Raw genomic sequence first — 27,892 nt, 5'->3', positions numbered from 1 at the left:
ATCAAGGTCCTACACTCGCTTCTGTGATTGCCATGATGACAAATGACACGTAGGTGCAGTACTCTGAGAGTAAACTGGGGCCCTGCATGTTGAGTATGTGGATGTCATTTGTAGAGACCTGGAGAACCTCAAGCCTAGCCTGCTGTCGTGACAGTCCAGGGTACAAGCACATCTGTTGTCATCGTCCCTGGGTCAGAGCCTTCTTAGTGGCTCACACCGATGCCCAGTGAGATAGAACCCTTCAGGTCCTTGGCCAAAGGTCCCAAGTCCACTCCGGGGGGAGGGACTGGCTTCCTAGGGTACAAAATTGTTGCTGGTGTTTGTCATCTGCTGCCCTGAGCTCCCAGGCAGTGTCTCATGGCTGTAGAGTGCATCACAGTCAGGAGACACACTCCTCCCCATGAATCTTAGTGATGTGCCAAGGTCACAGCGAGAGCCAGGGTGATGATACAAGTCATCTAGGATCAGGCTGATTGCAAGCTGCTCTCGCAGCACTGTGTGTATGTGTGTGTGTGTGTGTGTGTGTGTGTGTGTGTGTGTGTGTGTGTGTCTGTCTGTGTGTCTGTGTGTGTGTGTATATATATACGTGTGTGTATATATATACGCACACACACAGACACACACACATACACACACACACACACACACACACAGATACACAGACACACACACGTTCCACAGGGATCCTTACCTCCTCAAGAGGCAGAGAGGCAGAGGGTTTAGTTGGATCCCAACATTTCTCTGAATTCTGTTTCATTCTCTGGAATTCTCCCAGGTGAAGAGGCAGGTTTCAGCATTGCCTGTCTCTAGTGCACCAGCCTGTTAGAGACCTTTAATACTCCTTAATATTATGTGAAACCATACCAGGTTGGAAATGGCCTCAAGGGATGCTGTCTTTGGACGGGGAAGAAATGAATATAGAAAGAATACCACCCAGGGCTTTGGAAGGAATCTGTGTAGGCTTTGTAACTTAGACTCCCAAGTTTCTGCTTCTTATTGTTAAAGAGGGTACAAGGAGATTATTTTGGGCTTGGAGAATTCTTAGCCACTTGTGGTGGGGGCTGCCAGTTGCCATTCTGGGAGGAACATGGAGATAAAGGAGGCATTGAGACACTGAGCTGTCTTCCCTTGTCAGCACAGAAAGACATCCTGGGCCTGAAGCCAGGGCAGAGGAGAGGGAGGTTTGGAACATGAAGTGAGGATCTAGATGGGGGTGGGCAGCTGTTCTCATCCCACCAAATCCTCAGACCCAGAACAGGGTCTGGGGGCCTCATTTTTGGGCTTAGGCCCCAGGCTGCAAACAGGGACACCTGCCCACTGCCACCTTCACAGCATCATGGTTTTGAGGTTCTTACCTGAGCCCCACATTCCATGGAGCCATAAAAGTGACAGCTCTCAGCATTGTGTGGTTATGTGTCACCTGAGGCACAGCATTGACACAGCTCATGTATTGATTCATGTAGCTTCCAGAGGTATCTCTTGAAACGGGGCTTGTCCAACACCCCACTGAGCCACCCACATCTTCCCACCATCCTTGGAATACTAACTTGTAAATACTTTTTTATTTAAAATAAATTTAAAATAATTAGGTCTGGAGAGTGGGCTCAGTGATTAAGAGCACTTGTTCTTGCAAAGGACCTGAGTCCAATTCCCAGCTCCCACATGGAGGCCCACCATGTCCTCGGGCACCAAGCACACATGTGGCGCACAGACATACGTGCAGGCAAAACACTCAGACACAGATGTATGTGTGTGTGTGTGAGTACACATGGAAGTAAAAAAATGACTTTCAGGAGTTGGCTCTCTCCTTTTACCTTGTGGATCCTGAAGGTCAAACTCAGGTCAGCAGGCTCCTGTGGGAAGCACTGGGTCATCTGGCTGGCCTACTTACTTACTTACTTACTTATTTATTTATTTATTTACTTATTTACTTATTTATTTATTTAAATTTTATTTATTTATTTATTTACTTACTTACTTATTTATTTATTTACTTATTTATTTATTTAAATTTTATTTATTTATTTATTTACTTATTTACTTATTTACTTATCTATTTATTCATTTATTTATTTATTCATTCATTCATTCATTTATTTATTTATTTATCTATCTATCTATCTATCTATCTATCTATCTATCTATTTATTTATTTATTTATGTTTTTGAGACAGGGTCTCACTATATTGCACTGACCGGCCTTAAACTCAAGGAAGTGCTCCTGCCTTCGCCTCCCAAGTGTTAGGCTGATAAGTACCACCACACTTAGCTAGCCAACTGCTAATCACATCCGCTCAGGTCTGAACTCGCTTCTGTACTGCCCCTTACCCCCCATCTTTCCGTCCTCACTCCCACACGCTCACCATGTTGTTCCCGAGACACCCAGATGCCCCGGTCTCACCTGGATCCTTCTCTTCAGGTCTCACTCAGATGCTGCCTCCTTGGGGGGGCCTTATTTGCTTGGTGGGGATACTGTGACAAAGTGCCACCGCCCGAGTGGCTTAAACGACAGAAGTGGGATGTCCCGATGCTTAGGAGGCCGTAGTGCTGGTCAGGGTGCAGGCAGTGCTTTTTCCTGTAGGGCAAAGGGGAATCTCTGTCGGGCCTTTCTGAAGCCTCTGGAGCTCTGGTGGATCTCCTTCCTTGATAGCAGATGTGCCACCACGGTCTCTGCCTTCGTTGTCAACATGTTTTCTTCTCCCAGTGTGCACATACCCAAATGTCCCCTTCTGACAAGGACAGCAGTTTTTTGAAATGAGGGTCCGCCGCACTCGAAAATTATGTCATCTTGATTCTATATGCAGTGACTCTTTCAGAAAAGGCCACATTCTGGGGTGATGGGGGGTTAGGACTTGAAGGTACTGTTTTTGTGGAGTCAGTTCCTCTTGGATCGGGCCTTCTGTGGTGAGCGTCTGCTCTCCCCACCAAGTACGCTGACTCTATGACCCCCGGCGGCCCGGACTTCACCGTATTTCCTGGTTTGCTGACAACCTCCCTGCTGCGTAGTGGTGCTTGAGCAGGGCCAGCACAAAGCAGCCCTCCAGGGGCGGCCCTAGGATTTGGGAAAAGCAGAACAGAATAAAGAAGCATCTTCTGGGGATGATTCGGGAAGGATCGCTGTGTTTCTTTTATGTACACATTAGACAAAGGGCTGAAGCAGAGGGGGCTGCTGTTAGTGTGCACTTGATGTTTCTAGCGACCGTCAGGTGGGCACATGCCACTCTTCCAGCTTATTATCGTGCACATTCTCCAGTCTGCTTTGCGGAGTACAAACGTGTGTCCCTTTGTGTGGGGTGTCCCCTTGACCTCAGTCTCTGCACCTCCTAGTGAGCTAGGATGAGTGTGGTTTGTGTGAGGCTGCCGAGCACGTAAGTGAATGGGAGGATTGCAGTTTGCCTCTGGAAGGGATGTGGGAATCTGGGCCATCTAGCCTCATCCCACAGGGAAGGTGGCAGTTTTGTGTGGACTGGAGTTTGTATGGCCCATTCTAAGTTTTTCTGGCTAGGAGCTCAGACATGCATGCCTCACCACGACCCATGTGTTCACTTTGTGACAGTCAGATATGGCGAAGGAGCTGATGTCTCAATGACTGTTGGGTACTTCCTCTGTTCCCCTTTCTTGTATGTGTGTAGGACTGTCCAGTCTTCTAGATAGATGCTGAGAGGGAGGGTCCCCAGATATTCACGGCTTGCTTGGAGAGACAAGACTTAGGCCAGTGAGCCGCACTAATGGCGAGTCCCTCTGCCTCTTCTGTTATGTCTTTGGCTCCTTTAGTTTCCAGGGTCACGCTGCTAGTGTGGCAGTGAACGCAGCCGTAGAAAGTCTCTGGGTCTCTTGACACCCCATGGCCACGTCTCCTTCCTAAGGGGCTGGAACCAGGTGACTGTAGTGCCCTTGCTTGCTCTGTAGCCCAGGGAATCCTGGGATTTTCTTCCCCTGCTAGGTCAGAGTCTCCAACTTAACTCCTGAGCCACTTTGGAATTGGAGAGTTTAACTGGATGCTTCTCTGGTAGGACCCACAGAGAGGCATCCCTTTCTCCCCTACACCCAAGCCCAGCATGGAGGTCCAGATCTGGGAGTGTTACGGAGAGAATATAGGCAGAAGATCAGAAGGTGTGGCTGCATGGAAGATAGGGTGAGGATTTGTGGTCAGAAAACATTTAGGCCTGTCCCTTCCGGGCAGTGACATTTTATGACTGACCTAATCCCTCTCAGGCTTCATTGTTTTCACTGTAAGACAGGGTAACATTTGTCTGGAGTGGTGGTTGTGGAAGTGCCCGGTAACTGTTATGTGGATGGGTGGGTGGCATGATGAATGGGTGGGCCGATGTTGCAAATCTCTCCTGTCCCCAGATATTCATTCATTCAGTGCATGTTTCCTGCCCTGGTATAAGCAGACATTGCAAGCTGGAGGGAGGATAGGGCACAGTCCTGACCTTGGAGAGGTCTCAGAGACAGGCCAAGAAGTCTTTTTACAGCTCACAGAGGGCATGATTGGCCAAGCCAGACTGTATTAGTCCCTCTGAAGTAGGAGGCTGAGGCTGCCTGGGAGCCGGCATCATGCCCAGGCCCCTGAACCCGAACCTGACACTTCCTGTTTGTCATTGGAAGTGGTGGCTCCCCCAAGAACTGAGACTAATGAAGTGTTGGAGGAATTGAAAGCAGAGAAGCCCCAGGACACGAGCTGGCATCTTCTACTGATGGGGCCTCCTAAGAGCCTGCAAGCTTTTCCCGTATTGCCTTGTCCAACGAGGAATGTAGGAGCAGATGCCAGGGCTCCATCAGACAGATGAGGAAACAGGCTTAGATGGGCTGAAGGTCGCTGCCTACAGCTGCCTGCTCTCCTTCATCAATCACAGTCCCAGGCACGAGGATCCAAAGGCCACCACTGTCATGGTGAGATCCCAGTGAGAGACCCCCGTCTCGTAAATGCAGTAATTCGTGTGCAGTGCCTACAGGTTGGCCTCGCATAGAGCAGGTGCCCAATGGATGTTAGCAACTGGTTAGATTTGAACCCAGGCCTTTTTGCTTCTACTCCTGTTCTCCACACTGCTAGCATGATAACTTAAAGTCAAAGAAACAAGATACTGCACTGGTTTGAAACTCCCAAGTAGCATAGCGTAGCGTGAGAAGACTCATCTCACCTGGTCCCATAGAGACCCCTGTTACTCCCCACAGAGGAGATTATCACTTATATCAATTCTTTGAGGGGTACACCGAGATGCTATGGGCATAGGCAGGTAGATATCTGTAGCCTCCCTCTGCTCATACACTCCCCTGGATCATTCCTAAGCTTTTCTATGGCAGTTTGATATCCCACCACATCCCTTCTTGGTAGATTTGATTTATTAATTTGGAGTGATTATAAATAATTTCCTGTGTGTTGGCTTGCTAGCAAGATGGAGATACCCTGAGTTCCAGTGCTGTGGATGCTTCAGAATGCTTCCATGGAGTGGAGGCTTGGGGGCGGGGGAATGGGGCGGGGGTGTCCCTGTGCTTCCTGTTGAGGGATCAGGAAATAGCATTTTGCTGGAGCGGTCAGTTCCTCCTACTGGAGTTCCAGAATCTAGAGCTATAAAACTGGCTGAGACTCCTGTGGCTGAGATGCCTAGGTAGACACTCTCCTACAAGTAGGCACGAACTACCTCAGACATAATCTTGGGCTACGTTGTCACTTCCAGGAAAAGTATCTAGCTAACACCCATCTGAGAAAGCAGAGGGGCTTTGGAACTGCGTCTTGGAGCACAGGGACAGAACTGGAATGGCCACCCCCTTGCTTACTGGCTGTCCACTCTCAGGTCATTGTTTTGCCTTCTGGAATCTTCTTCACCTCACATGTAAATGGATGGTCACCAGACCTCAGCTGCTCCAGACGGGGAGATTAGGGGAAATAATGCGTGTGATTTGCTCAGTTCGGCATCTGGTATGGGGCTTAGGCTCCTGTGGTTCTGGGAAGGGATAGCTTGGATCGTCCTGGCGGACAGCCAACAAGAATTAAATAGAAGCTAGGAGAAAATCTAGCCTCACGTGATCTCAGCTGAAATCCCTGCTGCTGCTGACATCTGCGTAGTGGGCTGGCTCTGCTCAGAGGGATTGCCTGATGTCTGGGCTCTGGTGTGTGCTGTGGAAGGGATGGAAGGGTGTTTCCTTATCCTTGCTCTGCAGGTGAGGAAGCCAGTCTGAGGGTGAAGGATGCACTCTCCCTGGCCTAGGCCTGTGCATTCAGACACTCAGCCCCACCCTCTGATCCTTTGGTGCCCTTCTGCTTGGCAGGGGCCACCTCATGCCTGAGGTGGCTCAGGAGGAAGATGATTGTTAGGGAGCTGAGGCAGGAGGACCCCGGGAGCCTCTCTTTCTCCAGTCCCAGCATACACTGAGAGGACAGCCAGACTTTGGGGTGTAGCCTGTGACTCCCCTGCATGTTGGTACAGATCTGCCAGCTCTTGTCCATCTTTATTTGCCAGCTTGTGATGTGTGCCTCTCCTCAGGACAGGAAGAGATTGCCTGGTGACAGAGGGACAGTTTACTTCCCATCATGCTGTCTTGAGCCCAGGGTTACCACTGTGTAGAGTAACAAGATGAACAGTCCCCTTGGCTAATGTGGCTGCCATCAAGGGACTTATGAGCAGGTGGAAGGGACTCCGGCGGCTCTCCTGGGTGCTGGAGAACAGCCAGGGTCATGTGTGGCTTGTTCCAGGTTTCAGCCTAATGGTTCTAAAAGATGAGGAAGTATTCTTCCCTTGCAGGATAAATGTCTGTTGCTGTGTTCTGTGTAGATATGAAACTATAACTATAGTTTTAAAGGCCTATCCAAACCCCATCGGGGCCCATTTGCTAGCATTTAACGTGTCCTTCGTCTCATTAAATGAAGAAAGAAGTGGGGTGGGGGAACTTCCTGCCATATCAGTCAAGTAGATGTGTGGTTCTGGATTGTCAGGTGACCTAGGTCCTGGGGACTGAAACAGTGACACACACACACACACACACACACACACACACACACACACACACCCCACACCACCCCTCACACACTCCTTTCACCTGCCACAGGGCCATGAGGAAAGAGAAAATCTCTTCCTAGACGGGGACACGGACCACTTACTCCCCAGGTCATTACACCTGGTTACTGTCCTGCCAGGGTGCTGTGCTGCCCTGTGTCCTAGAAAGCGGAGCTTGCCTTCCTCCTCCCCATTACCTTTCCTGTTTCCTCAGTTTCCCACGTCTCCACTAGGACTTCTTTGCTGCCGTCTTAGTGGCTTCCGAATGTCTCCCTGACATTGTCATACAGACAATCTCCATCTTTTCACAGGGGGTCTGGGTCTTCACACTTGTCCAGGTGGACATTTTCCTTAGACTTCTAGGAAGGGCTTTCTGAGACAGAGGGGATGGTGTGTGGGTTTTCAGTCTGTTTTTTAACTTGGCCTTCAGGCACTGGGCTTTTGCTATTCTTTTTCTGTTTAGTTTTTTTGTGTGACAGGGTCTCTCTACATAGCCCTGGGTGTCCTGGAACTCACTCTGTAGACCAGGCTGGCCTTGAACTCACAGAGATCTACCTGCCTCTACCTTTCAAGTGCTGGGATTAAAGGCGTGTGGCACCATGGCCTGCTATGCTTTTGCAGTTCTTAAGATTACACTGTCAATCATCTTTGCTCTCCCTCCCTCCCTCCCTCCCTCCCTCCTTCCTTCCCTCCCTCCCTCCCTCCTTTTTTCTGTGTGTGTGTGTGTATCTGTGTTTGTGTCCTTGTACATGTGGAGGCCAGAAGTAGACATCAGCTCTCTTCCTTGATCACACTCCACCTTGTTTTTGAGATAGTATCTCACTGAACCTGGGGTTTGTCTGTTCAGCTAAGCTGACTGGCCGGTGAGCTGCGGGGATCTACTTGTCTACTGAGCTCCTCCTACCTATAGCCCTGGGGTTACATGCGTGTGCTGTTGTATCCACCTTTTACATAGGGTCTGGGGATTTGAACTCAGGTCGACATGCTTATGGAGTGGGCACTTTTCAGACTGAGCCATCCTCCCCTGCTGCTCAGCACTATCATTTTTTTTCCTCCCTCTTCAGATTTAAATGTAACGACTACAATATTATTGGAGCTTTCAGGATTGGAGTCTGGACTCTAGCTTCTCAACAAGCTAGGTTTGTCCACCCACCTACCAATTAGACACAGGAGTAATAGCAAAAAGTAGAGAAAATAGGGGAAGAGGAAGAAAGAGGTCCAGTGACCATTCCTGCCCCCTCCAAAGTCCATCTCCAGGGCCCTGATCTGAAGTTCAGGTTTAAATATCAAGTAAGAAGTTTGCATAACCGAGCAGCCCTGGCCGAGGTGTGGTTCCACCCATCACTGTCTTGGCCACAGTCCCTCCTACAAGCTGGCCTGACAAGTTGCTGGTTAGAACTATATGGATTCTCTTCACAAATGACAAGCTCTTCCTCTGGCTGGCACTCATCAGGCTCAAGCCGTATAATCCTAGCGTGAAGAGTGGAGTTGGGCACGAAGTCCACCATAGCTATTGGTAGTTGATAGCTGCTGGGGGACGTGTGTGGCGTGTGGTAGGTCAGTCACCCTTCAGTGGAAGGTCACATATCCAAGAGTGTATGGGCAGCACCGACTGTACTTGGTGGGTTCAAAACAAGAGTACATGAAGTTGGGTAGGTAGGGATTGGGGATAGACCTGGAGGAGTGTCTGGGAGGGGGGAGGTGAGTATGATAAAAATACATTGTATAAAATTCTCAAAAAAACTAATGCGAGGAAATGAGGAAAGAGACTTATATTCCATTTTTTAAAAGTTAACTGAAAAGGTAACTTGTGTGCATGTGATTGTATAATGATGTAACTGCGGGAATGAAGATGCTCAGTACAGTTCTTTTTGTTGTTGTTGTCAATTAATTAATTATTTTATTTTTTGTGCATTGGTGTTTTGCCTGCATGTGTATCCATGTGAGGGTGTTGGATCCCCTGGAACTGGAGTTACAGACAGTTGTGAGCTGCCACGGGGGTGCTGGGAATTGAACCCAGGTCCTCTGGAAGAGCAGCCAATGCTCTTAACCACTGAGCCATGCTGCTGGATGGCTCTGTATCTGTATCAGAATGTTGCTGGAGATGTTAGGTCAGAGAATGGACTCTGACGGGCCTAGCAAGCTGGGCCTGGTCACTTGCCTGCAGTAGGTTCATAGTTCCTCAAATGTTAGTGCCATGAGGCACTGAGGTTTTCTGGCTCATTAGTTGTCTTAGCCCTTCTCTGGGGTACAGTGTTGTCTGCTCTTCTGCCTTAATTGAATTGCTGCTGCTTCCCATTGCCCTAGTCTCTGGGAACAGTCACTAGGGAACTGGGTCAGGGAATACAGGCACCAGCCTGCCTCTTTCATCTGGGGCAGAGGCCATTGGGATGACCAATATCTCCCTTGGCTTAATTTACAGGTTTGGATGGCCAGACTCAAGCTCCTGACTGAGGAACACGTGACACTCCTCTGGGTGCTTATTCAGGAAGCACCCATGTCCTCCCTCAAACTGCTTTTGGAATCAAACCCACAGAGAGACCCTACTGTCTGTCCCTACTTTGGGATCTATCCACGAGAGACCCACTCTGTCTGTTATACTGTAACCTCAGGGCTGGCTCTTCTGCCAGATCCCAGGACTCTCAGAGAGCACGGAGATAGACATCAGGCCTTTGATCTGGGCCATTTGTCCCACTCAGCCTTGGCTTAAGGCAAAACTTTTGATGTCATGGATCCCATTTGAAGTCACAGCTGAAAACACAGCACTTCTGGGCCACATGCAGGGAGGAAAGGTGAACGAAACCCCAGGTACCCGGCACACCCTTTGGTGTGAGCAGAAGTCTGGTGTCAGCAGGAGAGAAACCTGGGTTTCCATGCCACAAAACTGCATGCCCTTGAGCAGGTCATTGAACCTCTGTGTGACTCAGTGTCTTCATCTGCACCCCGTGTGCTCAGTGCTTGTTAGGAACACAGTGTGTAGCTTCCCGTAAGCACCGCGTGGGTGACAGTTGTCATTAACAACCACAGGGAGCTGAGGGTGTGGCAGCACACTCTTTGAGGATGTTAGTATGAGCCAGTGCTGAGCTCTTGTGACATGCTACAGCCAGAGGCTGGGGGTTTGATGTTGGTCATAATGCAAACATCGAGGAGGGGGAGATAACAGCTGACCTTTATTGAGCATGCGTGCCGTATTCCTCGGCAAAGTACCATTAACGTGCATGTGAAACTGTGCTGCTCAGTGTTCCTCTGAGGGGGATTTGAATCACTGCTTGTAAGGAGCAGGGTCTGATCATGTAAGCAGCAGCCGTGTGCAGGACGGTGAGGTTTCTTTAGGCACTCGAAGCTGAGAAGGTGGTAGCCACAGAGGCCAGTCCTTGTACCTGTCTTAGTCCCATTCCAGCCTCGGTTTGTAACATTTGAACTTTGAAGTCAGGAACACCTACCATCTAGGAAGCCGTGGGTTTTGCGTAGTGGCCCTGTGTCTCCATGGCCCCGGGCTGGGGACATGCTTTTCAGTGAAGAACCCCTAAGGGGCAGCCACAGCATATGGGGATAGGGGAGAGTGACTCTGGAGAAGCGAGGGAAGTCAGGGGTGGGCCTGTGGGTGTGGGTGAGGTGAGGGACCTACGAATTCTTCCTGGTTGTTGCGAGATGAGTTGAGAACCACAGCCTTGGGCAGCATGTGGAGAGCATCCTCGTTTTAGGAATGGGGAAAACTGAAGCTCAGTACAGTTTAGGTGACCACGGCTACCCTGAGACAATGAGGTTAGATGGTTTTACCAGCCTTGCTCACATCTCTGGCTGGTTCCAGGGGCTGGTATCTGGGATGGAGACATAGTGTCAGGACCTAGCTTGGTCACTAGGTAGGACATGATGATGTTAAGTATTGTTGTTGTGGAAGTCAGCGGTGACCCGAAGGCCACTGGGGTTTGCCAGCTTTGTCCCATATCCCCCCAGCCCTGCCCCGCGCCTCCCCCACCCCCAATGAGCCTCACAGCCTTTGTCAGCGAGGGAAACAGTGGCTCTTTGTTCCCTCTGAATCCAGAGCCTTGTGTGCTGCATGGAACCTTGTCTAGCACAGGGAGACTTGGAAGTGGAGCACCCATGGTCAGGCCTTTCATTGAGATGCCCTTAACGCTCAGGGAGAGGGACAGATCACACCCCTTCCAAGGGGAGAACAGGAAGTCTCCGGGAATGTTCTGGGAGCCAGGCAGCCAGAGAAACAGAATGCTGAACACACATGGAGTTCTTCATCCGAGCCCTGCCCTCACCCTCCCTAGGAGGCTGGACTTGGGCTGTGCCGTTTTCTGAAGCCTGCAGTCACTCTCTTGAATGTCCCCCTCTCTATGGTGTACTCTCTCCTAAGGGCCCTCTCCTTTGCAGCATCCCCTCTATGGTGGTCTGGTTTCACTTCACTCGCTCTCCAGGCCTCCGATGAGACCCATCTCTCAAGTGTGGAGAGACTGAGGCTTCTGTGAGGTTCTTTCAGGACAACATCCCTTGAGATTGATGGTGGCTTCTCTAGCTACTTGAGGAAAAGCAGAAAGACCCACTTATACAGCTCAGAGATGTTACTGCTAGGCCAGCTATGGTGGCACACACTTGTTACCCCGACATGCACAAGGGAGAATCAGGAGGATGGCTGCAAGTTCAAGGCCAGCTTGAGCTATAAAGTAGAAAAGACGGCTGGGTGTGGTAGCTCTGAGGGAGCAACAGACAGATCTCTGTGAGTTCAAGGCCAGCCAGGGCTACATAGAGAAATCCTGGGGGGTGGGGGTGGGGAGAGAGAGAGAGAGAGAGAGAGAGAGAGAGAGAGAGAGAGAGAGAGAGGATGCCATGGCAAGAGGTGGTGGCCATGCTGCAGAGTGGAACCACATCAGGCCTGATGTGTGTCCCCAAGTTGCTGTTCTTGTGAAAGGGCTTTACTGGCATAAAAATGCTTGGAAAATACACAAAGGAAGGTGGCTGACTTCCAGACTCAACTGTTTACCTTTTGCAGAGCAGCCAGGAACACAGGGAGCTTATTTTCCAAACAGCCCCCGGTTGTCAGGTCTACAGGCCTCAGGCTGATGCCCACCTCCTTCCCTGATCCTCAGGGGAATCCCTGGCTTTTCTCTGGCTGGTTCTCCTGCCCTTGCAAACTCCAGTGGCCCAAGAGTCACCCCTGACGTCTAAAGCAACAACAGTTACCGTAACCATGTCCTGCCTGGTTTAGGCTCTGACATTATTTCCCCTTCCGTAGACCTACCTGGTCCAGGGAGGATTGGAGATGTGGAGACCAGCATGGTAGTTCTGACTGAACCTGGGGAATGTGCCAGCTGTCACTCTTGGGACCCACTTCTCTCTTCATAGTTATCATGGTCTGAAAATATTGGCCTTCTGTTTGTGGTGCCTGCCATCGTGGAACCCAGGCATGGCTATAGTTCCTTGGGTGCCTCTTCTTGTTCTGGTAGCTTCTCCACTTCCCTTCAAATCCTGTTGGGGTTGGGTGAAAATGTAATGTGGAATCAGCATATAGAGCCAGAGGGGCCCTTCCTGTTTCCTCGGGGGAAACTGAGGCTAGGGGCTGGCACTGGCATTTCTGCTGAGCCTCAGTCTGTTCCAGCTACACGACGTGGTTGGTCCTTTTTTCTTCCTAGGTTCTCGGTGTTCTGGTCCTAGGAGGTAGGAAGGTCATCCCCATCTCCTCGCCTTGCTGTGAGGTCTCAGAAGACACCCAGGAGGCAGAGTCAGGGTGATCACCTTAAGTTTGAAACCAGCCAGACAGTTTCAAATAATGGCAGAAGACACTTGGGCCGCATCCTTTCCCCTCCCCAGTCTGGTGTCTTGACTGTATTTGTTTTGTTTGGTACACAAGCTTGTCACCATGGGAGGGAAGCATAGTCCTTGATGATTTCTCATTGGGAGGTCTCTGGTACTTTTTTTTTCTTCTTTAAATAGGGGTGACCTTTTAACATCTCTCCTGGCAGACCATAAAAAGTGGAATTAAGGACAGCAGGAGAGAGCCGGCACATTCCAAAGGCTTATCAGAAAAGAGTTAAAAGAAGGGTGTATCTGCAACAACAGGTGTGAGCAGGGCCTGAGGGCCCGACAAGACACAATACATAGTATGACCAAGTGTGAGGAATTGCCACTGCCCATGGGCCTGCTGGGACAGGGGAACCAAAAATGTACCTGGAGCTACAGAGATGGCCTTGGGAGATGGGCTGTGCAGAATTACCAGGATCGAAGGTAGTATGAGGACCAGGTGCAGGGACCAATGTCCTGACCTGCCTTCCTTCTGGCCCTCCACCAGGGCTCCTAGGGACGATTCTGCCAGAGGACAGCAGCTATGTGGTGGTGACTTTTGAGATTGTGACAACAGGGGACAGAGAGCACATGGGGCAGGGGGATAAAGGGTGGGTGGGGATTTCAGATCAGTTGTCTTAGGTCTTACTTAGCGACCCTCTCCCACCCAGATCCTAGGCACGTTTTTGAAGTCCCCGTCTCCCTTGCTTTGTTTGTGGATATCCTTTCCCTTAGTGGTTGGGAATAAAAGGGGACAGATACGTCCGTCCTTAGCTTGGCGTCTCCTGAGAATGACTGTTTGTAGCTGTCTCGTGTCACGAATGACCTGGGCACAGCCAGCCCTGAATCCTGGAGCTAGCTGCAGTTGAGGGTGGGGAGTGAGGCAGGGATGGCCTTCTCTGGCCTGGCTGAGGCTATGTGGGGGGTCAGCCAGGTGCTGGCGTCAACTTGCCTCCAAGAGTCTAGCCTTGCAGGTGGTGGCGGCCGTATGCTGGCGGCAGACATCTGGCGCATCAGGAAGCCTGGTGTCAGGCTGCCCGGCTGTTGGCAGGTGCTCTTGGCTTGGGGTCAGGTGATGCTGACTATCAGCTGGCCACTCTGGCTCCCTTGAGGCTTGATCTTCCCGACCCTGTGTTCTTGAAAAAGCAAACACATTCCGCAGTGGAGCAGCGCACGCAGTGCTCAGCTGATCACAGGCGGCTCTGTGCTCCTGCACCCCTCCGCTGTCAGTGACACACCCCGGTTTCAGGGTGGAATGCGAGCACCCAGGTTCTCAAGGCAGCGACTCCTAGACTTGCCAAGAATATCACTCGGCCTAGGCCTTAGAGGGAAAGAATATGTGCTTAGATGGAGTTTTGACTGGGTGACTGGTCATTTTTCTTAATCCCTCTGACCTCTGGTTCCCCTAGATGGTTGGGCAGTTGAGGTATGTTCAATAAATGCTTTCTCCATACAGCCAGTGTGTGATATCCCCTGCTCATGTGTTTTCTGCCTTTGGGAGACCTACATGTAAACATGGAGTCTATCCTCAACTACCAAGAATGATGAGTAGTGGGGCCCTTGGGCTCTTAATCTGTCTGTTCAGTCCCTTTCCGTCTGGGGTGCTACCGAGGCTCAAGGGTCCCAGATGTGGGCTTAGGTACTGAAGTTCTTCTTATGTGTTCCCACCTTGCAGCTGAACCTCAGCCGGCCAATTGAGGAGCAGGGCCCCCTGGACGTCATCATCCACAAGCTGACTGATGTCATCCTCGAGGCTGATCAGAATGACAGCCAGTCTCTGGAATTGGTGCACAGATTCCAAGTGAGTGAGGGTGCTGATGTCTGGCTATGGGGCGGGCCTGTGGGGGTTGGAGGAAAGGCCAGGTTGGCTGTACAGCTTAGAGCTGTGGCCTCTGGAGAGCTGTGGCCACTGGCAAGCTGTGGTTTCCTGGGCAAGTGCTCAGCTGCAGGCCAGACCTCAGGCTTAAGTGTAACCCAGGTTTGATGTCCTGCTCGTGGTCGGAGTGCTGCTGAGCCCAGGTAAGGTTTCTGTGTCTTCAGGGCTGGTGTGCTCAGTACTGGCTGCTGATTCCGCTTTCATCCCAGGATGGGACCCCTCTGTTGCAATTGGAGTAAAGGTCCCTTGAAAGCCTTTGAACCATGCCCTGCGTTTGTGGAAAAGCCCCTGTATTGTTTAATTTGATATTGTTTATGCCTTGCTTGACATTTCTCATGGGCCTGAGGGATGTTCCCTGTTTTCCTACCCGTTCATTTCCCCTGCAGCTCCAGGTCCTGACCCCTGAGTGATCTGCCTGTCACCTTAGGGTTTTCATGTGGCGTGACCACTGCTGCTGTTGCCATTGCTGACTTGCTCCATGTGTCCTCTTTTGTGGACAGACACGATTCTTTTCTCTGGCAGGCAGCTCGGGGGTCATGAAACAAAGTCATATTATCAGCGGAAATGCAGCTGAAATAGTGGCTGTTCCCGGGCCTCCCTAGGGCACGGGTGCTTGAACCAGCACTTTTCATCTGCCATAATTGGAGGTTGGAGATCCTTTCCTCTGCCAGGACAAAGGGACTCTTGTCACACAGCAGCCATCCTGCTGACAGTGTTCCTCTCTGCCACGTGTTCAGGGTTGGTGGCCTCGGCCCCCTGAGCATCTCATGGCTCTCACCCACTTCCTGGAGACCTCTTGCTGTGGAATGTCTTTTCCCACCAGCTGCAGCTACTCCTTGCCTCCCGCATGCGTTCTAGGGGTGGCCAAATTGGGGTAGGGATTGTCCCCACAGGCCTCTTTATAAAGCCCCTCTCATTTGCTGAGCTCAGTCTTCTCATAGGCTGAGGCTGTGGCCTTGGTCCCTCCTCCGCCTCGTGGGGCCTCAGTTTTCTTGTTTGTAAAATGAGTGCTTGCTGGGAGGAGCAGCTGGGCAGTGATGATGTCCATGCCCAGTCCTGGAGGGTGCTCGCTGCTGGTATGTGTTGTACTTACTCCCTGGGTGTCTGCTGTGTGGTGGTTCTTCAAGCCCTTCTCAGGAGTGAGGCAAGGCAGGAACATTGGCCCTGACCGTCCCCTACTCCATGGCCTGGACTTAGCCCTAAAAGCAGCCAACCTGAGTTCATCTCTACATCCCTCAGGGCAGGTCTCATCAGCCTTGTTTTATAACCAGGAAACAAGGCTCAGAGGTGTGTGGGGTGTGGCAGAGACAGGGCTCACTATTGACTTCCTGAAGCCACTGCTTGTTCCCTGTGGGTGGCTCTTACACCACTTCTCAGTGATCAGGTATTCACATGTCTTCACCACCATCCTCTCGGTACTGTGGGCACGCAGTGAAGCAGCCACCCTCGTCATTCCCCACTCACTCATGCCTCCTGTCCTTTAGGAGGACCCTGAGTATCTAATTCCTGTGCCTACAGCTCCTCAGGCAGTGGTTCTCTGGGGAGACATCAGAGCATGGGTAGTTGTGTAGACTCTTGAGGCAGAAATGCCTCCAGTCCCACAGAGGACAGTGCTGGTACCTTGCAGGGACCCTGCCAGGCCTTGTCTGGGAATACTAGACCAGGTGTAAAGAGCATCAGTGACTCCAGCAGGAGGTATCCAGAGTCATTCTGTGTGGGCTCTGGTCTGAAGTACCTTATATTATGGTACTTGGACCAACATGTAACGGGACTGCCTCAAGGTGAGGAAGCGGGTACAGGCTGGGTAGTGTATTAGTTACATTTCCGTTGCTGTGATAAAACATCATAACCAAAGTGACTTATAGAAGAGTTTATTTAGCTTACGGTTCCAGAGGGAGAGTCCGTAGCCCTGGGAGAGTCCATAGCGCTGCGATAGCATGGCAGTAGCTGGCAGCCTGGAAGCAGGGGTAGGAAGCTAAGAGCTCATGTCCTCAACTGCAAGTGTGAGGCAGAGTGGGAACTGGAAGTAGCTGAGACATTTCTTTTTCTTTTTCCTCTTTCTGTCTGTCTCTCTGTCTGTCTGTCTGTCAGTCTTTAAAGATTTATTTATTTAATATGTATACAATGTGCTCTCAGCATGTATGCTTGCATGCCAGAAGAGAGAGAGCGCCAGATCTCATTACAGATGGTTGTGAGCCACCATGTGGTTGCTGGGAACTGAACTCAGGACCTCTGGAAGAGCAGCCAGAGCCTTTAACCTCTGAGCCATCTCTCCAGCCCAGCATTTCATTCTTAAAGCTCCTCCCCACTCCCAGCAACATACTTCCTCCATCAAGACTGCACCACCTACACCTCCCCAGTGACACCGACTGGGGACCAAGTATTAACAGGCCTCAGACCACAGGGGACATTTCTCATTCAAACCACCACAGGTATCTCTCTCATGTCTCTGCAGTTAGAAAGTGATCGAGTGCCCTTGGAATCGTTGCTGGCAATCTTCCTCTCCCCTGCCCTGCCACTTCTCCAGAGTCAGACGAGAGGGAGGACTCCATTGTGTAAGCACATGGGAGGTGGAGCCAGCCTCCAAATCCATGGGCCACGTAGCCCCATTAGTATAAATTTGTTATCATTAAGATGGCACCTTCTGGAGCTTGAGAGGTGGTTCCAAGGTTAAGAGCACTGGCTGCTCTTCCAGAGGACCCAAGTTCATCCCAGAACACACATGGCAGCTTATAACTATTTGTGAACCTTGTTCTAGGGAATACAAAGCGCTCTTCTGGCCTCCATGGACTCCAGGCACACATGTGGTACGCAGACATACATGCAGGCAAAACAGCCATATACATGATGATGACGATGATAAAGTTCTTTAAAATAAATAATAATAGTCGGGCGGTGGTGGCACACGCCTTTAATCCCAGCACTCGGGAGGCAGAGCCAGGCGGATCTCTGTGAGTTCGAGGCCAGCCTGGGCTACCAAGTGAGTTCCAGGAAAAGGCGCAAAGCTACACAGAGAAACCCTGTCTCGAAAAAAACCAAAAAAAAAAAAAAAAAAAAAAATAATAATAATAATAAGGAGGAGGAGGAGGTGCCGCCTTCTTCCTAGAGCAAATGTGGCCTGAGTGCCTGTGGTTTCCCAGGCACTGCCACATTCTTGTTCACACCCATCAGTACCATTTTTCTGTGAAGGCATGGCCTGGTCAGTAGTTAGCTCACTGCCCCCATAGGGGTAACCCTGACCCTGTCCCTCTACTCCAGACACACTAGAGCCCTCAGCCTAGGGCAGGTACCACAGCTGCTCTAGGTGTAGAAAAGAACATTCTGAGGAACACGTGCTTGTGGAATGTCTCAGAGAGAGGGTCTTGGCTGGGTCTTTGAGTCTGCCATATGCAGAGCACACACATCGCTGGCTCCTAGCCTGGGATGGTAACCTTCAGCTAGGTATTTCTGGGGAAAATCACAGCAGGCAGTTTCGGCAAGGAGCCAGATGCATGATGAAGACCAGGACGTGTCTTCCTGGGGAAGAGACCAACTCTTTTGAGAAAAAGCATCGGGCTGCATTTCTCAGAGGCCCCGGGAGGTAAGCAGGAGTGTATGTAGTCAGGGGACAATGACACCAGCCTAGGACAGATTGAGGGACATAGGATGAAGGCTAGGGATTAAATCTCTTGGGGTATGGCACTTGGGGCTATCAGCGCTGACATGGTCATCTCTCCCTGAGAGGTGCAAGGTCAGAAGCCAAGCAACATGGACCTGGGATTTGATACCTTGACCTTGATCATGCTGTGACTTCACCTTAAGTGTCATGCACAGCAGAGCAAAGTGAAGGGGCTCTGCCTTAGTAAGGACTCTGCCAAAAGGGCCCCATCTGTATTCAGGTCCCCAGGGGAGGTTGTAGGATGCTATGTGGGAAAAGATGAGTTTTGGAGATGTTCCTGATGGCCCTAGAGCATAATGCTCGGTGGGTGCTTCCTGAGCCCCTGGTCCTCAGGGAAGGAAGATTTGGAATTATGGCCAGCTTCTTCCTTGTGTCCAGGTAGGCAGGCGGGAGGATGTGGACCTGGTGCATATTGCAGGTCATGCAAACTGGTTGTCATGGAAACCACTCCCAGTCAGTTTTCCTTTTGGATTAGCCTCACAATGGAGGATCACTGGGATGAGTCAGTTGTTTTTCTGTTTCAAGGATCATGTGGAGCCTGCAGTCTGGCGCCTTTGCCCGCTCCTGAGACTTAGTTATCAGTGCACGGACATGGGCAAAGGTCCTCGAGGGCCCTGACTCCTGTGCCAGTGGCGATGGGTGTGACTGGTACAGAGGCACCCTGGGGCCCCTTGGCTTCTCCTTAAGCAAGTAAGAGCAACCTTTCATCTTGTCACTTTTGGTGCCACCTGTCTAGTGTGACTGCAAGGGTAGAAACTGGTGGCCTTTGGGCTCCAGAATCTGCCTAGGTAGAGTTTGCCAGTTGTCACCCACCAGGCTCTTCCAGGGGTAGTCCCTGATAAAGTTAAAGGGAAGCTTGAATTCAAACTGATGTTTTCTCCCCATCGTTTGTGTATGAGCATGCGTTCGTGTGTATGAGTTCCCGTGTATGAGTTTTGGTCTGGAACTTGCCAAGTAGGCTAGACTGCCTGGTTAGCAAGCTCTGGAGATCTGCCTCCCCAACACTGAGATTTTAAGTGTATGCTGCCATGCTTGGTTCTCGTTCGCTCTCTCTCTCTCGGGATTGAACTCAGGTTCTCATCCATTGTAAGGCGAGCACCCAACTCCCCAGCCCTTCCTCTCCATATTGATCATCTGGAAGGAGGTCAATTGTCTTCAGTATTCCTGGACACTGTTGTTATTTGTTTTTTCAAGACAAGTTCTCACTATATATAGCTCTGGCTGTCCTGGAATTCACTATGTAGACCAGGCTGGCCTCGAACTCACAGAGATCCACCTGTGTCTGCCTACCAAATGCTGGGATTAAAGGCAGGATTGAGTGCCTGGCTGTGAACACGTTCTTTAAGGTCAGCCTTATGCTGTTCCTCCTAACTCTTCCTGGTCACACTAGCCCTCCAGAGCAGCTACTCAGGGCTGACTCTTGCCCACCCTTTGCACAGGCGTTTCCTGCAGCCAGGATCCCCTTCCTGAGGATCCCCTTCCTTCCAATAGTAGATTCCGCTCCTGTCCCAAGCCCCTCCCTCCCCACACCTTGGCCTTTACTTCCCACCGTGTGGAAATTCATAGCTCCTCCTCCGTTGTTGACCCTCCTGGGGCCACCTGCTCCCAGGACCTTTGTTCTCACTGCTGCCCTCCGCACCTGGCACATTTCCAGTATGCCTCTGTGTTTTGACAATGTGTTAGGACCATGGGGAGGATCTAGCCTGGTGCTGAATGGACCCTGTAGATCAGTGGTGGGTGGAGTATTTAGCTCTAGTGGGTGGCTAGGAGCAGGGAAGAAGAAGGCGGCAAGGAGGCTAAGGGGGTAGGTGCTCCTCCTGCCTGACCTGTGTGGAGGAAAGTGCCCCAGAGCCAGCAGGCTGGAGAGCAGGGCAGCAGGGCCACAGCTCAAAAGAGTTTTGGTTCCGGGCTGTGGAACTTGGACTTTCTCATGCAGAAAGACTGGGGAGTAAGATGATGGTGATAATAAGGTCAGATTAACTGGCAGAGAGAGGCCCTGTTCAGGAATTTTGACAGTGCAAGGTAAACTTGGAGCAGATCGGACACCAGGTAGTCACCAGAGCTTGGATATTGGGGCTGAAGACAGACCATGTATGCTGGAGGCCCAGCAGGGCTCCATGCTCAGCCCCAAGTGTGCTATAGTCCAGTGTTCCCTCCCTCAGCTGCCAGGACAAGACAAAAGCCACACCACTGGCTACATCCTGTGGGTCTTCAGGACGCAGTTTTGGGGCAAGAACATTTTAATCACCCCAAGGATTCAGGAAGCAAATATGTATCCACCCCCTCACCCCACCCCGTGCATTGTTTCCTTCATTCTCCATCAGGTACCAAGAGCTGTTTAGTCACCGTAGGAGCTCTGAGGCAGCAGACAGGAAGCAGGAGGATCTGGACTCAGGCAGGGGGTACAGCTTGCTTCTAATATGGTGGAGTTGCCAACCTCTGGTGGCTGGCAGAGAGCATGGTGTTCAAGACTCCTCCTGCCAGCTGGCTGAGGCTCTCTTGGGTATTCGGGACCTCAGATGCTGGAGCAGTCCCCGATGATTGATTGTGTCAGGGAGCTGAGAGGGTGGCAGAGCTCAGGCCTGCTCTCAGTAGGTTCTCCCGGCAGGCAAGGGACTGAGCTCAGCTCAGGACTCGTTTCCCTTTAAAAATTAAAATCGCCCATAAGGTTTTTGTTAGCATTAGACAAATTAATATATGCTTATGTGCTTAAAACAGTGCCTGGCCTGGAATGAGTGCTGTGTGTGCTGGCTGTGTGTGTGTGTGTGTGTGTGTGTGTGTGTGTGTGTGTGTGTGTGTGTGTGTGTGTAGGTAGGCATCAATCACTTTCCTTGTTGGTGTCTGGTGTATAGCAGCACATGCAGACCTGTGGCACCTTGGAGCACTCAGCCATGCTTCTGGTAACACTGTTACCACAGTGACAGTAGCACTTTGCTCCCAGCCTTAGCTGTGGCCCCAGCCATCTTATGACTTCTCTATTGTGACTGGACTCAACGAGGCAGTGATTATGAAAGTGTCCCTTAGTGGGAGGCATGCCTGTGAGGGGACCTTGGAAATGGGAGCTTGCTTAGCCTAAGAGTCAGGGTCAGGGAGAGGAGGTGGTCAGGGGGACTTGGCTGTTGTCCCTGGCTCTGCCCTTCACCAGTCAGCCCGTGTGGATCCCAGTCATCCTGCCTGGCACACGGGAGCATGTTGGATGGTACTTATGACAGTGACCTTGAGACCAACCCTGTCTGGTTCCTAAGTGTGACTGACACCTCCCAAGCTATAGCTTAACCTACCCTAACCCTCAGGTACAGATGTAAAAGCACCACAAGCATGGAGTTAAACCCAACAGCCTTCAGAGCTGAGCAGCCACTAGCAGAGGGTCTGTGTCTCACTGGAGGATGGAGGGGAAGGCTGGGGACAAAGGTCTTCTTGTTTTTGGCCTTCCAGCCCCATTAGGAAGCCAGCATCTAAACCCACAAGAAGTTGTGTAACAGTCTTAAGTTGAGATGCTGTTGGCTTGTATGTGGCCTCTGGGGTCAGTCAGAGCATGGGACCCAGCAAAGACCATGTATTGTCACCGCAGCTCTACCGCAGAGGCTGCCTTGGCCTAGTCACGTACCATGTGGACACACTGCCTGGGTCCCGGCTTGTCTCTCTCTAGCTCTTCCTCATCTCCATCATTGAGACAGTAGAATTAGTTATGCATTTTGCAGGCAAGAAAATGGAAATTGTCACCTGCCCAGGGCCGTTTGGAAAGCAGCAGGTCAGGGTTGTAGCTTATACTTTTCTCACATGTGCCTGAAGGCCTTACTTCGGACAGTAGCCAGTGGACACCCCTTCCCTTTCCCTCAGCTGGCTGGAGGGTCAGTGGCTCAGTGGCTTGGATTGCTTCGGACCCAGCGGGTGCCATGCATTGATGAAATACAGGCTGGCAGAAGCCAAGGGATTCAAACTGGGCCCATCTCAGTCCCAGAGCAGCAGACTCAGTACTGGGGTGACCATGAGGCCAACCTCAATAACTGCAAGTCTGGGTCACAAGGCCAATCCTCCCATGGTGGAGATGGCCACACAATTTGCCCATTGTTTATTTAGACTGAGCCAAGCGGTAGAAACTGGACATTGCTCTCTCTGCCAAGGGAGGGAACACCATTTAATGCCTTTGGTTGGTAGCAGGCACTCCCCCTACTCACCCCCAGTCCCTGTCCCCTGCCTACTGTGGGAAGAAGACCTAAGCACTACCACTCAACTGCCCAGGACCGGAGCCCTGACGTGTGACAGGTAATATTTTACTTCAAGGTTTGGTGCATGCTGAACTTTAGAAATGTGTTTATTATAGAACCTAATGATACACACCTATACCCTCAGCACTTGTGAGCTGGAGGCAGAGGAACCAGTTCAAGGTCATTTTTAATGACATAGTGACTTTGTGGCCAGACAGGATATATGATCTGTCTCAAGTCCAATGAACAAGGAAACAAACAAACAAACCCAAAAACGTTTCTTAGTATGTTTTCTGTTACAGGGGTTACATGCCCGTAACCCTAATACTCAGGGGACTAAAAGAGGAAGATTGTGAGATGCTGCCTCGAAGATAATCAAACACCAAGAAATATTTTCTAGAGTCTTTGTAAGAAGAGCTTTTGTATTCATTATCTTACAGTGTCTCAGCTGCGGTTCCGTTGGCATCTGGAACTGGGTAATTCTTTGTTGTTGGGACCTGTCCCATGCCAGCCAGGATGTCTAGTGACCTGTTCGGTCTACACCTGCTAGATACAGGAGTACCCTCAGACATTCCCTGTTGTGAGGACCAGCTAGGCCTCCGGATGCTGCTTGCCATCTTTATGTCTAGATGTGTGTCTGTGCTTGGGAGGGCAGTGCCCACAGGGCCAGAAGTGGGCGTTGGATTCCCTGGAGCTGCAGTTGCCAGTGATTGTGAGCCTCCTGGAATGGCTGCTGGGAACTGTCATTTGGGTCCTCTGCAAGCTCTGAACGGCCATCTCTCCGGCTCCCACTGTGATTCTTTTGTTTTCTTTTTCTTTTTTCTTTTCTTTTTTTTTGTTTCTTTGTTTTTTGTTTTTTTCGAGACAGGGTTTCTCCGTATAATAGTCCTGGCTGTCCTGGAACTATCTCTGTAGACCAGGCTGGCCTCGAACTCACAGAGATCCTCCTACCTCTGCCTCCCAAGTGCTGGGATTAAAGGCGTGCGCCGCCACCACCACCCAGCCCCCCACACTGTGATTCTTAGGAGAGGGTTTTGGCAACTCTGAGAGCTTGGGGTCAGGAAAGCTGGTTCTGTTCGTGGGTGTGAATACCAAAGCCTCAAAGAGGTCTGTTCCCTGGGCTTGAGGATGGGTCCTGTTGGCTTCTTTTCATGACCATACTCGGGGCAGAGTGGTGCCTGTCTCTGTGCTCCTAGCTTATGTGGGGATTCTATATGCTGATTTGCGTCTGTGCCACCCTTGTGGGCTACAGTTGTAAAGCTAGAGTGGCTGACTTCCTGTGACCTCATGTAAATGAATCATGTTAAGCCAAGGAAGTGTGAAGCTGGTCTTCTTGGGATGGACAGAAGAAGAATAAGGTCATCATCCTTTGAGGCCCCTCCTGGCATGTCTATGTGGATGGTATCTGCATCCCAGACTCGGACCCCCAGCCCCAGATCTGCTCTCTACCCCATTGTCAATCTCTCCACTGATTTGTAGTATCAGTCGGTCATCAAATGACTACTAGAGTCATTCATTCATTCAGCAAATCCTAATTGGGTACCTGCTGTGTGCCAGGAATAAAAAAAAAATTACAGAAACCACAATAAATTAGATAGACCAGGTAGATACAGTGCATGCCTCATGGACTGAGCCCAGACATGTGCCTGTGTGTGTGTTCAGGAATGTCGCAGACAAAGCACGTTAATAGAAGAGAACGGAACACAGCTCCAGTTAGGGTAAGGACCAGGAGGAAGCAAGACAAGACCTGTGATAACAGGGAGTCTTTGAAGACAAGTGACATTATGCAGGACCTCTTTCTGATGACCTTGAGTTGACCACCAAGTACCGTTTCCATCTTTGCAAGCTGTCCAAGGGGAAGAGAGAGCACACTGTCCACCCCCCCCCACGTGCTGCCCGTGGCAGGGATTGGTAACATGAGTAGGTGCACACTTGCTGGCAGAGCAGTTCCCACCTCTGAGCTTGCCTGGTCCACTTGCCCAAAGCGTGTGGCGCTGGGTAATTGTCTGCAGCACCACATGCCAGGCTGGAGCGTCTGGTAACAAGAGCCCCCCCCTGTTCTCGCACGGCTGGAGCCTGCTGGAAACTAGAAGGCTGGAAGGCTGCATGTGCAGGCGAGGAGCTCAGTGTCCCCTCCCGAGTGACCCCTGGCCTTCCCTGAGTTCAGCAGCACCACTGCAGACTGAAGGAGCTCCCGAGACCTGTTTTTCTCTGCAAGTTCCAGGGTAGAAGCTCTGGGTTCTGACTGTGGGTCCCAGCTGCAGGCCAACAAAGCAATGGGTGAAGAGGGCCGGGAGCCTGTGGCCACCAGGAACTCAGAGGCAATCCTGCAGGCCACCCTGTTCTCTTGATGGCTGTACACTGAATGGCCTTACTGTCCTTAACTGGTCTGCCAGAAGGCCCAGCACTTGTCCTCTCCAATAAACACTTTATGCTATGGCCGAAGACTTCATCCTCACATGGTGTTGGCATCCTGAGGCCAGGTTTCCCTTTCCGCAGAACCAAACTGTCTCTTCGCAGCATGATCTCCTCCACCCCCCGGAGTCCCATTGTCTTCCCTCCGTGTGGTCTCCTTACACCTCAGTATGTCTCCATTACTGCCCTGTCCAGCTCTGTGTTAGTCCTGGGCCTCAGAATCCTGCACAGGGCCCCTTGCTCTGTGCCACGTGAATCTTCCTCATAATCACCCGTCTGGACTGTCACTCACTAATGCAATCTCCCAAGGGCATCTGTCTTCATTTGTTAGACTTAATCCAGGGCTGGGAACCTTGGCATAGTTACTACTTCCTTCCTGAGAAGACGGGCTGGGCTAAGGGATCTTCCTTTGCTTCTCGATCTACAGGACTCCCACACTGGGAGAGAGGAGGTAGCCTCCCTGTGTATCTTTTTCCTGTGGGCATTATCTGGCTCATGCTGCCGCGTGGAGTATTTTAGTTTGTACAACCATCAGGCTGCAAGCCATAGCCCCATTGCAGCACACTCGAAAGGCTTCCTAGGAATGAGCTAGATGGTTCTGGCCCAGATGCAACTGAGCTGTCCTTCCTGGAGCCAGGTTTTCTTGTGCCATTTTTCTTTGCCTGGTATCAGAGTCAGGATCTCATGTGGACCTTCTTTCACTGAGGTGCTCTGAGCCCTGGCTTCTTTGTTAGAGGGGCTGTTAACAGGACCTCCTTGATAGGGTGGGTGTGAGAGAAGCGTGCCTATGACCCGTGTGTAATAAGTATATTAGTAGTAATTCACCTTGGACGTGAGTCCAGGTCCATCATGGTACCGATGCTTTGGTGACAAGAAGACCCCTGGCTCTCACCCAGCATGGGAGGAGTGCATAAGAAGGCCAGCCTTTGTGACTCTCAGAGGAACTAAGAGGAGGAAGATGACGCCGAGAAGGCCCAAGGTCACCTCCTTTTCATAAAGGCTCCCATGAGAGTAGTCTTCGACAGCTCTGTGGCAGTCAGTTCAGCTCTGATGGGGAGTCACTCCTGCCGTCCCTTTGGTGGTCAGGTGCTCCTGAAGCACACACCTCCCGATTCCCAGGAGCCCGTGGTTAGGACCAGTGGTTAGGACCCAGATGTCCAAGATGCCCAGTGTGTCTCCTCCTAGAGCCAAATGAAGCCCTGGATGCTAGCCCCTGCTGGATTGAGTGCACAGGTGGGTATCATCTACAGGCATCTCTCTGGGAGAACCCTCAGTGGGATTGTGCTCATATGTGTCCTGGGGAGCCTGGGATCTCTTGGGGCAACTCCCCAGTGCAGAGCTAGTAATCATGAGGGTCTTCAGAGTAGGGACAGGGTGAGCCCAGAGGTTTGCTGAGTCCCATGTTGCAAAATGCAGAACATTCTTTTTGTCTGTTTCTACTCACACTCTATGCATTGATTGTCACTGGACCCCAGCAGCTCCCTAGAGGGACTCTTTATCCAAAGCTTTGGTCACATCAGGGGACCACAGACTTGATTCCAGAGTCTTTCTTCCAGACATGGAAGATGTGACATCTTCCCTAGTTTCCAACTCTTGCTGTGTTAAACACAGTAGCCAAAAGCAGCTGGAGGAGAGCAGAGTTTATTTCAGCTTACAGTTACATCCATCATCGAGGGAAGCTGAGGCAGGAACTATGGAGGAGTGCTGCTTCCTGCCTTGTTTTCCATGGCTCGCTCAGCTACCTTTCTTTGACAGCCCGGGCTCGGCTGCCCAGGGATAACACCATTCATGGTGGGATGGGTCCTCTTACATCAGTTAGCAGTCAAGATGTGACGTTGCTTCCTCAGGCCAGTTTGGTGGGAGCAATTCCTCAAGTGAGAATTCCTTCTTCTAGGTTTGTATTGGGTTGGCAAAAACTAGCTATAACACACAGTCAGGATCTGAATTTGGAGCTTCTGGTGGCACTTTCTGTTGGAGAGCAAAGCCTGTCTCCCTGCCAGGGGACTGCAGAGATATAGTACAGCTGGCGCTCTCCCAGTCTTCTGATTTGTCTCAAACTGCAGAGGGAAAACTGTCTCCCTCCTCCCCCGCCCCCTCCCCACACACACCCCTCAGAGCCCCTAATGGCATTATCCCGCGGTCCCGGATCAACCTGTGCTCTGAGTGGGCACCTTTTTTGCCTCTGCCTCCTTATCCCTTCTAACAGTGGAACTTTCTGCCTCCTCCTGACCCTACTGGGCTCAGGCTATCCATTTCTGTGTAAAGACCAGGCTCCCCCTGTTCACTTCAGGATCTCACTCTGGTCCCTCTTGGCAGGCCAGCTCTCCAAGGGAATGGGTGTTTACCATTTGCCATGGAGATGGTTTGTGTCTTTTCTTCCAGCAATTTGTTTGGCAATTCTAAGAGACTTGTGGAAAATGCATGCAGCCCTCCATACAATAGAGGAGCTGAAAAGCTTGGAGGAAAATGTACTTGTGATCGCAGGGAAGCTGGGAAAAGCCTTCGCCCTGCTCCCGTCTCCAGAGAGATGGGCTCGCCTGGGCAGAGATTCTTCTGTGTGCACCTCCGCTTTCATCCCGGTTCCAAGCGTGCTGGCCCCTGCTTGTCAGATCGTTTCCCTCTCTAGTTTCATGTGGCTTCTTTCTCTTGTGATTTTGGCTTAAATTCCTGCCTTGGTGATACTGGGTTCTATTTAAAGGTCTCTGTCCCGGTGCAGGAACATGGGGCTGCATGAGCTTTGTTGGGGCATAGGGGAAGAAATGTATGTCCGTGTTTAGGTGGCTTCAGTCACTGGGTGGGGAGTGTCTGGGACAGCAAGTGCATGTGGCCCTGCTGTCCCCTGCAGTGCTACCAGCAAACACCTGCCCCTCTCTCCAGGGAAGCCTCATGTGGCCTTGAAACTCTGCTCCTTGGGTTTCTCTACCCAATAAACTCCTGGAACTTAAGGCCA

The 27,892-nt window shown here is 51.1% G+C and overlaps 1 protein-coding gene across 2 annotated transcripts in view; it reads left to right on the top strand.

The window, feature by feature from the left end:
• Positions 1-27,892, top strand: part of Itpk1 (inositol-tetrakisphosphate 1-kinase) — a 142,424-nt gene that overhangs the window by 70,218 nt on the left and 44,314 nt on the right. For both annotated transcript variants that reach the window (XM_052738829.1, XM_052738830.1), the window contains exon 3: positions 14,461-14,586. In XM_052738829.1, the coding sequence (XP_052594789.1) occupies positions 14,461-14,586 (126 nt within the window). The remainder of the gene's footprint in view (positions 1-14,460; positions 14,587-27,892) is intronic.

The sequence above is a fragment of the Peromyscus californicus genome, unplaced genomic scaffold (assembly GCF_007827085.1).
Source record: "Peromyscus californicus insignis strain IS unplaced genomic scaffold, ASM782708v3 Scaffold_15__1_contigs__length_86483966, whole genome shotgun sequence".
NCBI classification, from domain to species: Eukaryota; Metazoa; Chordata; class Mammalia; order Rodentia; family Cricetidae; genus Peromyscus; species Peromyscus californicus.
Note: the sequence above shows the minus strand (reverse complement) of the source record. Positions and strands in the feature narration are given on the sequence as shown.